The sequence below is a fragment of the Rutidosis leptorrhynchoides genome, chromosome 5, assembly GCF_046630445.1.
Source record: "Rutidosis leptorrhynchoides isolate AG116_Rl617_1_P2 chromosome 5, CSIRO_AGI_Rlap_v1, whole genome shotgun sequence".
In the NCBI taxonomy this organism is placed as follows: Eukaryota; Viridiplantae; Streptophyta; class Magnoliopsida; order Asterales; family Asteraceae; genus Rutidosis; species Rutidosis leptorrhynchoides.
The window spans coordinates 61,286,660-61,300,468 of record NC_092337.1 but is presented as its reverse complement, the minus strand read 5'-3'; the positions used below and the strand labels follow the sequence as shown (position 1 = coordinate 61,300,468).

General features: G+C 34.9%; 2 protein-coding genes across 3 annotated transcripts; both read left to right on the top strand.

Annotated features, from left to right (window-relative positions):
* Positions 1 to 5,435: 5,435 nt before the first annotated feature.
* On the top strand, positions 5,436 to 7,033 carry LOC139848672 (uncharacterized). Its single transcript, XM_071838383.1, has 2 exons — positions 5,436 to 5,553; positions 6,366 to 7,033. Exons 1-2 carry the CDS (start codon positions 5,436 to 5,438, stop codon positions 7,031 to 7,033), a joined length of 786 nt encoding a protein of 261 aa, XP_071694484.1.
* A 1,162-nt stretch (positions 7,034 to 8,195) lies between these two features.
* On the top strand, positions 8,196 to 12,501 carry LOC139848285 (F-box/FBD/LRR-repeat protein At1g13570-like). Of its 2 annotated transcripts, none has more exons than XM_071838021.1 (4): positions 8,196 to 8,291; positions 8,928 to 9,773; positions 9,862 to 10,017; positions 11,967 to 12,501. In XM_071838021.1, exons 2-4 carry the CDS (start codon positions 8,961 to 8,963, stop codon positions 12,249 to 12,251), a joined length of 1,254 nt encoding a protein of 417 aa, XP_071694122.1. In that variant the 5' UTR covers positions 8,196 to 8,291; positions 8,928 to 8,960; the 3' UTR covers positions 12,252 to 12,501. The 2 variants fall into 2 exon arrangements, with proteins under 2 accessions (XP_071694122.1, XP_071694121.1); XM_071838020.1 differs by having other exon boundaries at positions 8,196 to 8,299; positions 11,967 to 12,500.
* Positions 12,502 to 13,809: the final 1,308 nt, after the last annotated feature.

Genomic DNA, 13,809 nt, shown 5'->3' with positions numbered 1-13,809 from the left:
GATTTGAGAGTGTTCAAATCCATCGACCCTTGCCTCAAGGCACGCAACTCGTCCTTAAGTCTAGTAAGATCGGCCGAAGTTCGGTACTCTTGGAAAAATTCCGCCTTGAACTCGTCCCAAGTGAAACCCATACATAGTTCTTCACCGTAAAGTTGGATTTTCGCATCCCACCACAACTTAGAATCACCAATTAACATACTACTCCCGTACCTTGTCTTCTTATCGAGAGGGCATTCACAAGTACGAAATGCCCCCTCCATATCGGAGATCCAACGGGCACTCTTGAGTGGATCCCGTTCACCCTCAAAAGTGGGAGGTTGAGCATCTTTGAAATTATTGTAGAAAAAGTCACGCCTTCCAACATTATCTTCGTCAAGAACGGCCTTAATTTGTTCCTTAACAAGATCAACTGCTTGCTCGTCAATCGAATCTAAGAACATCTTCCTAACGTCCTCAAGAAAGGCCGTGTGATGCCTTTTCAAAATGGCCTCAACCTTGGCCGTAAACTCGGCATCCTCACTCGGGCCTCCATTTTCGGTATCATGCCCGTTTCTCATCTTCATTCTATAAAATGAAATAAAATAAACAACGGAACAAACAAGAATGATATAAGCACACCACAACGCCCCATCTTGCTCAACAATCGTCGTACATCGCTCGTTTGACACGATTTGAACCCGTAATAATGGTAGCTAGTCATTATTACGCGAGCACATCGCATTAACTTACTAGTACAACGTCTATCTCGCTTGATGATTACAAATACAACACAAAACAAGTAGCGCATGGTTAGTTCACATAAACCTATGCACTAACCAAACCCGGTCCGACCCGTCTCCTACAAGTCCCGCATAAAATGCATACACAATAAAGTCTAAGTCTAGGCACCTATCTCAAGTCGCCTAAATCCCTTAGACCATGCTTTGATACCACTTGAAACAACCCAACCCGTATGCAACCCAAATTTTTTTTTTTTATAGTAATAAACCATTTACGCGTCATTCGAATGATCACAAGATGTAAACCATTTCATACATCCCAATTAAGCATACAACAAGTTTAATGTTTACAACACAAGGCACAAGTGCCTTTAATCAATTGTTTACAAGTTCGACCCTTTAACATGATAGTTTTAATCCAAACAATACCCGAGCATGGTTTGGGGCTAAACTACCTAAAACTCTAGGTCGACTTCCAAAAGCTTCACCAAGCATCCAATATGGGAGATCTAATGCCCAACAACCCCTTTCCCTTTCTCCAATCCTGCATCTAAAAAGTAAACAACGAGAGAGGTAAACTAAAGCTTAGTGAGTGCAATAAGTATACACATGCATATATAATATACCTACTTGCATCCACCTACACACATACCACAAACATGCTAGCAATATAATATTAGCATACGAACTCCAAGTATAAAGCAAATAATCTCCAACACCGCAACTAGCATAAATAATAGCATATACCCCAAATATAACATGCTACACTACAATACATACACGAACTATATGGTTAACCATAAACGCGTCATGGTGCTACCGGCTCCGTGGTTCACACCATATGTAATGCTATGACGCTACCGGATCCGTGGTTCACGTATCTACGCATTCGAGTCATACTCTTTTATAGTGCTACCGGCTCCGTGGTTCACACTTCGGTGCTACCGGCTCCGTGGTTCACACCTCATTTTATAGTGCTACCGACTTCGTGGTTCACACTTTGATGCTACCGGCTCCGTGGTTCACATCACAACATGTAACAACCCAACCCAATATTCAACTGAAAACAGACCAAAATTTTTTTATTTTTTTTTACAGAGGGGTCCGCGGCGCGCAACACCCCTTGTGCGCGGCACGCACAAGCTGCTTCAGCTTCTGTCCGGATTTTGCATTTTTCAATTAATGATCTCCCACTTCCCGATATATTTAGACGAAACGTTTTTCACAACACAACAATATAAGTAAAACTAACATGTTCCAATAATAAAACTAGTTTTACGACACCGGGCCCACATATGACCGTATTACGAGTTTCGTACAAAATATAAGTTTCGACCACATTAGTTTAAATTCCAAACGACACTAGAGCATGATGTTTGGGGGTTAAACTACCCAAATCTCGGTCAAACTTCAAAAAGCTATACGTCCAAAAGCTTCTCCTAACATAACAAAGCGGGATCACTAATCCAAACGAACGCCCTTACCCTTGTCGACGCCGGAGCCTATAAAAAGGTAAACAACGAGAGGGTAAGCAAAACGCTTAGTGAATGAAATAATTATACACATACATATATAATATACCTACTTGCAAACACTCACACAAATACCTCATACACGCTAGCATTTTAAATTAGCATACCATCTCAAAGTACAATGCTAAATCCACGATATCACGAGCTAGCACAAACAATAGCATATAACACGAACGATATAATATGCTATACTACAATACACAAACGATATAATATGCTATATGGAGGTACTGGACATTGTTGAAAAGTGGCATTGGATTTAATAATATAGGGAGTGGAGGTTAAATTATTTAAGGAGGCCAACATAAGAATACATCGTAACTCTAAGATGTAATCCATAAAAATAGCCATAAAATACTAAAAACTTACACTATTACCCAAAGTATTGGGAGGGCCACAGCCCTCCTATTGTTGTACATAGTTCCGCCATTGTGTGTTATTATGTGTGCACTGTGTTTGGCACCAGCTAGGCCAAAGGAGGTTATGGACTCGTAATCGGGCCCGAGGAAGTTAGAGTACGTATGAGGTCAACCATGCCTGAGGGGATTGGGCCCAAGTGCTACTGATTGTGGAGTATAGTTTTGAATGACACATCCTTTCCGTCCGGATAACTATACTGTGGATCGGGTAGCAATGACTATCGGTAGACTCTAGTCTGATCAGCTAGGAGTCGTGTGCTTGTACAAGCTGCCGATCCTCGTATTGTCTTTACTTGTATGCTAGTTCGTGGTTAACATGTGTATGATGTGTAGTGTATAGCTTGTGTGATGCTTAAGTTATGTCTGTTAGATAATATCCATTCACTTAGTGGTGCGTTAATCCCCCACATTTACTCCCCTTGCAGGTTTAGTTGCTGCTAGTTGGATGGGTGTTACGGGCTGTTTGGAAGACAAGTTTGACAAGAACCAACTTTGATGTTTCTTACTTCGTTTTAAAACTGGTTGTGACCAGAGTCGGTTAAGGTTGTCATGTAACACCGTTTTGTGTAATGTTAGAATTAATAAGGGTTTGCAATAATTATGGATTAACTTTGAACTGTGTTCTTTTGTAAATGTTAATCTGAATGCTTTTATTAATCATTGTCTTCCAATGTGTTATAGAAAAAAATGGTCGGTGTTACAAATCTAAATCACCCAAACCACCCGATGAACCCGGCTAATCCATACGGCCATCAATGGAATTGAATTAGTCCGAGTACTTGGGTTCAACCAAACGCGAATGCATTTTGACAAACGAGTCTGCAAGTGCCTCAAACACCTAAGTCTTTCGATAATTCATTTGGTTCGTTTCAAACACAAGTGCCCCAAAGACAACCCGACAACTACAACGATTTTCTTGCATGGCAACAAAGTCGCAATCAAGGAAGGACAGATTCGGGTGCGCATTCGGTTGATAATGAGGTACCTACACCGATGTCGGACCGGCGGCGTGATAAAGGACAGAAAAAATGGTTGATGATGGTCTGAGCAGCACTCAAAACGCGTGGACTCCGGATGAAGAATTTCGTTTGGCCAAGTGTTGGGTACATGTGTCGGAAAGTTCGACTCGAGGAAACACAATAAGTGGTATAATTTTATTATATATATATATATATATATATATATATATATATATATATATATATATATATATATATATATATATATATATATATATATATTATATTTCTTTATACGTGTTATATATGTTTATGTAGGATGGGGAATGATTATCTATATCCTACTTCTCTCATACACTACTTTTATGAGATTGATTTTTGTTGTCGTTTTTTATTGTTATATATATTTATTATATTTACTAATCAATTTTCAAATGCATAGGAAAATATTTTGGAATTTGATTGTGGACGAATACAACAACCGAAGACCTCCATTTGATAGTATAAAAGATGCGTTTTCTTTGAAGTGGACCAAGTTGAATGCTGATTGCAACAAATATATCACTATATATCACCGTTTGAAAAACGAATGGCGTAGTAGAAAAATGACGTACTTTTTCAACGATGGTGCGACGAACAATTTCGGGTCGAGTATGGGAAGGTTTTTCCAAGTTTAAGGCTTGAAGTTTTTTGATGGACAAGTCAAAGTGGCTACTTCGCGATCTGGTTGTTGTTGGTAGGGGAAACACCCGCCGTGTTGTTGAAGGTATAAACAATGGTGATGATTGTGGACCCGATGCGTTTGACTTGAACCGAGATGAAAATGAAGAAAGTGAACGGAACCCAAACGAGGGGCTTTTCGGTGATGATATTTTGCTCCGCCCACCCGGAACACCAAGAAGATCAAGAAACTCAAGAACCTCAACAAGCTCAAGGAAATCAAGGAAACCTTCAAATGATTTCGCGAAATCAACTCAAAAGACTTTGCATTTGTTTTTGAAAGAAAACTTTGAAGAAGTTGGTTTGGCGAAGAAAAAATATTATAATCAAATAAAGATGGAAACACAGTTAAGGATTTTGTCGATTGATACGGATAACTAGAGTGAGAGAGATATGAGGGCAATTGAGAAGAAAAAAGGAGAAGATACGCCGAGATATGAGAAAACATAGTAGTTTATCGTATTTGGCAGTAGTTTGTTTAGGTTGTATCAAATACGTAGAATTTCATTTAGGTAAAGTTTGTTTGGTTTTTTTTTCAAGTCTCATGTCATTATTATTATTATTATTATTATTATTATTATTATTATTATTATTATTATTATTATTATTATTATTATTATTATTATTATTATTATTATTATTATTATTATTATTATTATTTTTATTATTATTTTCTAATGCAACCTTTATTTTAAGTATATATTTTATTTTTTTGGTTTAAAATATTTAGTTTGTAAATGTAAATTAATAAATTAACTAGAAGTTAAAATAAACAAACAAATAAATAACAAAATTAATATATTCTCTTTGAATGACACTCAAAACTGACACTGAACGACTTTTTTACTTTTTCACCAATGTTATTTTTTCGAAATCAGTCTAATCATCAACATGATACTGAAAGACACTAAAACTGAAACGACAACCGATACTTTTAAAGTTTGATTTAAATTCTTGCATTTTCTTTTACTTTTTTTTTAACTTAAAAATACATTTTTTTTACTCCGTATTATTTTTTCAATATTCTTTTCCACTAAACACATGTGACCACAGATAACGCGCGGCATCCGCCACCATGCCATCCACATGGCTCGACAAATGCCTCGACAAACGCCGGGAATGGGCGTTTGTGGGCGTTTGTGGCCCGGCGTTTATCGGCTGATCACGGGGGAGAGAGAGGGGCGGTTAGGGGAGGTGGCTTGCTGTGATTGGTGGATGATATTTAGCCGTTGGAGGACTAGCGGTTGGGTTTTTTAATTTTTTTTCTTCTTTTTCTCCTATAAATATATACACAATTTACCTTCATTTTTATTATTCATTTCACACATTTTTCATTCATACTTTATACATATCAATCCAAATTATATAAACATAAACATTTTAGTTTTCATCAACAAAAAATGGAATTTTTAGCCGCGAGTCTTGATTTGTTATTCGATAGCACCTCGTCCGACGAAGAGGAAGAAAACCAACCTAGAAGAACTCGGGTGCAACGAAACCTACGACGTTTTATTAATAGAGATCTTGAACAAGCGGGTATTAATTTGTGGAACGACTATTTTTCTCAAACTCCGACGTATCCACATGACATTTTCAAGAGACGATTCCTGATGCGAATTCATTTATTTCTCCGTATCAAAGACGGTATTCTCAATCACTCTTATACTAATAATGCTCCTAAACACTTTGTATTTTTCCAACAACGTCCGGATGCACTCGGACGTCTTGGTTTTACAACGTTTCAAAAAATAACTTGCGCGTTACGCCAATTGGCGTATGGAACATCCGTTGATATTTTTGATGAATACATAAAAATGGCGGAGAAAACGGGATATGTTTGCTTAAATAATTCTTGCAAGTGTATAATTGATTTATATGGCCGAGAATATTTGCGGAAGCTGACGGCAATTGACGTTGCTCGGTTGTATTCGGCGCACGAGGAGAAACATGGTTTTAAATGAATGTTGGGTAGTATTGATTGTATGCATTGGGCTTGGAAAAATTGTCCCGTTGCAGGGAAAGGTCAATATACTAGAGGTGATCACGATCACCCTACGATCATGCTTGAAGCGGTTGCTTCATACGATATGTGGATATGGCATTCGTTTTTTGGGATGGCTGGTTCAAACAACGACATAAATGTGTTAAATTATTCTCCATTGTTTGATTCACTCAAAAAAGATAGAGCTGCAATGTCTCCGTTTGAAGTAGACGGACACGTCTATCCCTTTGGTTACTATTTGGCGGACGGAATATATCCTGATTGGACAACCTTAATAAAGGTATATTCTACGCCTATTGATGAGCCACGAGTCAAATTTACTAGATTTCAAGCGAGTGCTCGAAAGGACGTAGAGCCTACATTTGGTGTTTTACAAGGTAGGTTTGCAATTTTAAAAACTCCGACACGTGTTATGAGCGTTAACAAGATGAGAAAGATAATGTACAGTTGCATTGTTATGCACAACATGATACAAGAAGATAACGGTTTTTCCTTGAGTATTTGGGAACAAGAATGGTTAGATAAACCCGAAAACAGACCCCGTCGTAATATTGGGAGAAGAGTCAAAGATCGTAAATCACGAGAAAAGGAAATTCGCGATCGAAGCGTACACGATCAACTACGTGAAGATTTAACGGCTCATATTTTGAACCTTCCACCAAACTTTCATTCTACAAGCTAGTCTTTAATTTTATTTTTTTAATTCATGTAACTTTTTTTTAATGTAAGGTTTTTTTTAATGTAACATTTTTTTAATGTAACTTTTTTTTTATTAATGTTGCTTTTTTTTATATATGTAGTGTTATATTTTATCTTATTTAATAAATAAAAACTAATTAAAATAATTAAACAAAAAATTAAAAATAAAATATCACGCCATTGTTATTTTTTGACAAAAGTCACTCATAACAACTTACCATTTTCTCTGTCATAGTCCAGTCACAAATTTACCTCAAAAAATGCACTTTATCCACCCCCACTTCACAATTACCATTATTCATGGTCAATGTGAAATATTGAAAGATTAACATTGAAACTGGCATAACAACCCAAATGAGTTTCTATATGTAGGCCATTTAATGTTCACAATTCTTAATTTCATACACCCAAATTTTCATCTTTCAGGTTTGATTTCCTTCTTCTTTGCACCCAATTTTTCTTCGCCGACTGAGCACATAAAATTTTTAATTTACGCCGCATGTAATTTACACACTTTACCCTCTTTTATTCTTGCACTTGTCTGAATATTATCAATTTTCGCTAGGTTTTACAGCTCTTAGGTTATTTTTATTTGTGTGTGCACGCTTTAGTATTAACATCTAACGTACTTTTTTTTAATCATCGATTGTCTCCTATGATAAGTGTAATTGATGAATACTTACTAACTTTATACAATACTTAGAACGCTATCGCTGATTAATTTGAGACAATTTGTCTTAATTTTGTGTTTTGAAGGATTCTAGGGTTTTTGCATTTTATATATCTATCTGTTAATTGAAACATAGTACTATAGTAGTGTCATAGGGCGTTGTACAATAGCCCTAATTTGTTTAGGAATTTATATATGTTAATTTGTGTTTTTTTTTTTCTTCAAATGAATGTTGAATCTTGGGTGCTTGTATAGTTAAATTTGAGGCATCATTATGCATACGTTTTTTTTTTTTATTATTCGTGTTTTTGTTCAAAGCCGAAGTCTAATTATTTCTTAAAAAAAGCATGAAATATAATTTGTCATAGTCAGTAAGTTACATTTTTCTTGCTGATAAAAGATTTTGTTTCGTTAGAAGTTTTTAGATTTTGCTGTGTTACTGATTGCATTTTTTGTTCTGGTGTAGATCAAAGATTCACATAGAGAATGATGGAAACTGTGCAATGATGATTTCACAATTTATTCGCATTACATCTGTACCCAATCATGAGTGATATGACTGAATTCACAAGTAATTTGGTAATTTAATTATATGTGATGCTCCCATTTACCTTATGCTGTAAATGTAGGATGGGACTTGTTTAATCATACAAGTTTTACTGTCTCTAGTTTTCTTTTAACACTAGAAAGTAGACATTTAGAGTGCGGTTGATAAAACTGAATGATTAAATGCTGAATGGTCCGAATGATTCAAAGTTTCTGAATGAAGTTGATTCCGAATGAAAATAACATGTTTGATAACCATTTTGAGTGAACAAAGTAAATGATGTAAAATTAATTTATTAACCTTTTGCATGATTAAAAAAATAACAAAGTTGTTTAAAAGTCTTAATGATATAATTTAAAGAGGATACTACATAAAATTTAGGTGCTTAATGGTTAAGAGAGTATTTCAACTCTGAATGGTTCAACACATAAATCATTCGGCACCATATATCATTCAGAAGTCTGAAACAAACACATTGAATATTGAATGGTTCAACACTAAGCTATTCAATTAAGAGGTAATCAAAACGAACCCTTAGAAGTAGACCATTACTATTTTGTTTTAATTTTGTAAATTGTGAATATTCCTCTGCTTTATGTTATGTTGCTTCTGAAACTTATTATGTCATAATAATATCAACATATCCGAAACATTTTTCAGAAACAAAGAGAACAACCCAAGATCCCTTGTCAAATGGAAATGGAGATAGACAGAATCAGCAACTTACCAGGTCATATCGTTGACAAAATTTTGTCCCTAGTAACACTAAGGGATGCAGTAAGAACAAGCATATTGTCAAGTAAATGGAGATACAAATGGGTCAACCTTACAAGTCTCGTCTTCGATAATCAATCCGTGTTAGTCTCATCTCAAGATCCAACAGTAATAAAAAATAAAATGGTAAAAATAGTCGATCACGTCCTCTTACTTCATAACGGCCCCATACACAAATTCAAGCTTTCTCACCGGGACCTACAAGGTGTTTGCGACATCGACAGATGGATACTTTTTCTATCTCGAGGATCGGTCAAAGAATTTATACTCGAAATATGGAAAGGTCAACGCTACAAGCTACCTTCACCTTTGTACTTGTGTGACAAATTATCTCATCTCGAGCTTTTTAACTGCTTGTTACAGCCTCCTTCATTGTTCAATGGTTTTAAAATGTTGACCAGTCTTGACCTTCAACATATTACAATGGACCAAGATGTTTTCGATGAATTGATTTATAAATGCCCGTTACTCGAAAGGTTGACTTTGATGAACTTTGAGGGTTTCGCTCATCTCAAAATTCACGCTCCAAAACTTACGTTCTTTGACATTGGAGGTGTTTTTGAAGATGTTAATTTCGAAAAAACGTTGCATTTATCTACCGTTTCCATTGGCTTGTATGTAAACATTGGTAATGATTATGAGTTAAGTCTTGGTACTACGAGTAAGTTGATCAAGTTTTTTGCTTCTTTGCCAAGTATTCAGAGACTCGAGATTCAGAGTTTCTTTCTAAAGGTAATTTTTTTTTTCCTTCATACTTTTTTTATAACGAGTTACAGTATTTAATGGAGGTATTTAACTTTATTTGCGTACATATTTATAGTTTCTGGCGGTGGATATGGTGCCACGTAGACTGTCTACTCCATGTATGGAACTCAATTATTTGTCGCTGCGTATAAATTTTAATGATTTCGAAGAATCTTTAGCGGCTCTTTGCATTCTTAGGAGTTCACCCAACCTTTTGGAACTTGAGATGTTGGTAAGTATCTTTTACTTTTACGTTTTGTTCTGACAATATCATTTATTATTTTCTCATTAGTTACATATCTCTCAAGCTATACCAACTTTTTAGAATCTGTTAGTAAGTCAGGTGGGTTCAGTGTTGTAAACGGCATCTGTCTTGACTGACTACTCGGTTTGGTGACTAGCACGGCCCGTTTCGCCCATAAACGTCTAATTAGTCGGCCAGCGCTATAAAGCCAGGTCAAAGTCAATCAAAGTCAATCAAAGTCGATCAAAGTCGGCATGAGTTTGTCTGAGTCGGTCAAAATCAAGGTTGGTTAAACTTAGGTCAAAATTTTACTTTGTCTTGTACTTAAATTTTGTGCCCTTCACATATGTTTGAAATATTTACGTTTGAAATATTTATGTTTGATATATTTATGTTTGATATATTTATGTGTAATATATGTTCAATATATATTACCGAGTACTAAAAGTCACCGTTTAGTCGACGTCCGAATCGATCTGACTCGACTGACTCGTCTCCGTCTCGCTACATTTCCAACCCTGGGCGGGTGGTTAATGGTTTCAAACAGTTATTTTATTTTTTTATTTTTATTTTTTTGGAATGGGCTAACACTGGTAGAGTTTGGTAGGGCAAAGGCACAAACTTTACTTTGTTGTATCCTTTTTTCAATCCTAGAAATGATTAATGTTTTAAGTTTGATAAAAAATTCAAAAATAATGATTCAAGTTTATGCATTTCGAACACATTCTGGGTGACTTTTGCACCTTTCAACATGTTTATGTATCGACAGTCTTAATGAAATTATACCCACGTGACCTGTTAGAGGAAAAATATAACCAAATCTGCCCGTTTAGTACTAAGGGTGTAAAAGAGCAGAGCCAAGCTCGAGCTCGCCTGGGATCGGCTCGGCTCGTTTGGAATTTGCTTAGCTCGAGCTTGAGTTCAACTTGGTTCGAGCCTAACATATAAAGCTCGATTAAGGAAGCTCGAGCTCGGCTCGACTCGTTTATTAAATAATATTATTAATTAACTATTATTTAATTTAATTCGATATTTATTTTATTCATTGCATACTTTTTAATCATATATAATAAGATTTACTTATTATATTGTATACTTTATAACTGATAATGACTATTATGCAATTATTTAGTATATTAGTAGACAAAAATATTAATTATTAATTAATGTATACTTTATAACTGATAATGACTATTATGCATTTCGAACACATTCTGGGTGACTTTTGCACCTTTCAACATGTTTATGTATCGACAGTCTTAGTGAAATCATACCCACGTGACCTGTTAGAGGAAAAATATAACCAAATCTGCCTGTTTAGTACTAGGGGTGTAAAAGAGCAGAGCCGAGCTCGAGCTTGCCTGGGATCGGGCTCGGCTCGTTTAGAATTTGCTGAGCTCGAGCTTGAGTTCAACTCGGTTCGAGCCTAACATATAAAGCTCGATTAAGGAAGCTCGAGCTCGGCTCGACTCGTTTATTAAATAATATTATTATTTAATTGTTATTTTACTTAATTTCGATATTTATTTATTTATTGCATACTTTTTAATCATATATAATAAGAATAACTTATTATATTGTATACTTTATAACAGATAAACATATTATGCAATTATTTAGTATATTATTAGACAAAAATAATATTTAATTTAATGTATATAAATGAAAAACTCGTTTAGGCTCGCGAGCTTGTTCGAGCTCGATATAAGAAGCTCGAGCTCGTTTAGTAATCGATCCTTAAAGTAAGCTCGGACTCGGGCTCGAGCTCGTTTATGCTCAGCTCGAATCGAGTTTTTAACGAGCTCGCGCAAGTAGCTTAGCTCATTTACCCCACTTTACCGTATACCCATTATTGGGTCAACACTCAAAATTCCATCATTATAATAAATAATAATAATAATAATGATAATAATAATGCTGTTGGATTCAATGTGTAGGCACGACCAGATGAACAAACAGGTCCAAGAGCAGTTATGAACAACTTGCATCAAGAAGATTTCACAAATTGCTTTTTTAACCAGCTGCGGTTTGTCAAAATTGTTGGCATTGTTGGAGTTGCAAGAGAAATGGAATTTATCAGCTTCCTGCTTGCAAGTTCACCTATACTTGAGAGGATGTCTGTTAAGCCTGCTTCTCATGAAGGTATATTGGAGCTGGCCAGAGAATTAATGCGCTTCAAGCGAGCTTCTGCAAATTGTGAATTGATCTATTTGGATCCATAATTCACCGATCATGTTTCTTTAAAACATCAATGTTTGATGATTCTTGATTTTAACTGTTGACCGCACTTTTGTACTTGAAGCTTATGTTAACTGTGGTTTAGCTTTTTTTTTTTTTTGGAGCTCTTTAAACTTGGTAGAAGGTTTGTTCATTGTCATAAGTATTGACTTGGCATGTGTTTAGCTGTTTTTTTCTTGATCTTACCAAGTTGGTTTTATCTGCAGTCTTGCAGATGGTGGGTAGACTCATGTTTCTTAAAACTAAAAACATAAAGCATCTTTATTTTTCTTAACCATAAAGATAGCCTAGTAGTTAGGGTAACGATATGTTCATAAAATATATCATGTTCAAACATTAATAACAATATATATATATATATATATATATATATATATATATATATATATATTTAGTCAATTAGTTGGATAGAGAAAGAAAAACAATTACGAGATAATTCAATTATATTGTATATCTAAATAAAAAAAATACTTAGACTCCTGATATTTTGTACTATCAAAATCTTATTCGTTTACCCATTGGAGTTTTCTACTATTTTAAATGTCAAGCAAACCTATTTAGCCAAAACATATAGTTTGTAAGGAAGATCAAAATATCATTGATAGAGCGGTATTGAGGTAAACCTAAAATATTGTGACCGGTATTGAGATAAACATGATTTGTTTTACTTTATTATACGATACTTCTTATTTGTTATGTCTTTTTATATGAATCTGAGTTATTAATTTGGATAGTTTATTTAATTAGTGTTTGAAATTGAGCTTTTGATTTGAATTTGGTTAGAGGTTGTGAGATATTGTTTGAGAAAGTAGATTAAAGAGAAGATGAAGATGAATTCAAAAAATAACATGTTTAATAAATATGTTATTTATCAGGTCTAAACTTTATATATGTTACAATAACACTTAAACAAGTTTATAGTCTATAATAATATATTTGAAGTATATATTCTACAATAATATTTTTTGAATATATAGTCTATCGGAACAAAAACGGAAGTATATGACTTATTTGTAGCTTTAACCCTTGTATATATATTTGTAGAAAAATTGATCAAGAGAACGTCAAGGAGGGAGCAAGGCAAATGAGACGAACCAAAAAGAAACTAACACCCACCTGGTAGAAAAGAAGATAATCGAAAAAACCCTTCCACAACCATACCTTCCGCCACCAAGATTCAGAAAAAAAAAATTAGAAGGATTTCCATGTTCGAGATACCCGGGAGGGCAACTAATCCGACTTCATACTCTGATGTACACAACCCAACATGATTACTCGTCGGTTGTTTCCAACCCATCCCTGACCACCTCTAAAATATTCGTCCTAGACATGATTCGAACATGAGATCTCTTACAAGGAACTTGTAGTGACCCGAACTTTTCCATGTTTATATATATATTAAATGAAATTGTTATTTACATGATTAAGTGTTTCCAACATGTTAAGCAATCAAACTTGTTAAGACTTGATTAATTGAAATAGGTTTCATATAGACAATTGACCACCCAAGTTGACCGGTGATTCACGAACGTTAAAACTTGT

Bases quoted from the DNA above. Each gene is read 5' to 3' on its own strand.
- LOC139848672 (XM_071838383.1), top strand. From the start codon at position 5,436: ATGGCTCGACAAATGCCTCGACAAACGCCGGGAATGGGCGTTTGTGGG. The intron at 5,554-6,365 runs GTGATTGGTGGA...GTCCCGTTGCAG, and splicing joins GTTAGGGGAGGTGGCTTGCT to GGAAAGGTCAATATACTAGA.
- LOC139848285 (XM_071838020.1), top strand. From the start codon at position 8,267: ATGAGTGATATGACTGAATTCACAAGTAATTTG. The intron at 9,774-9,861 runs GTAATTTTTTTT...ACATATTTATAG, and splicing joins TTCAGAGTTTCTTTCTAAAG to TTTCTGGCGGTGGATATGGT. The intron at 10,018-11,966 runs GTAAGTATCTTT...TTCAATGTGTAG, and splicing joins TTTTGGAACTTGAGATGTTG to GCACGACCAGATGAACAAAC.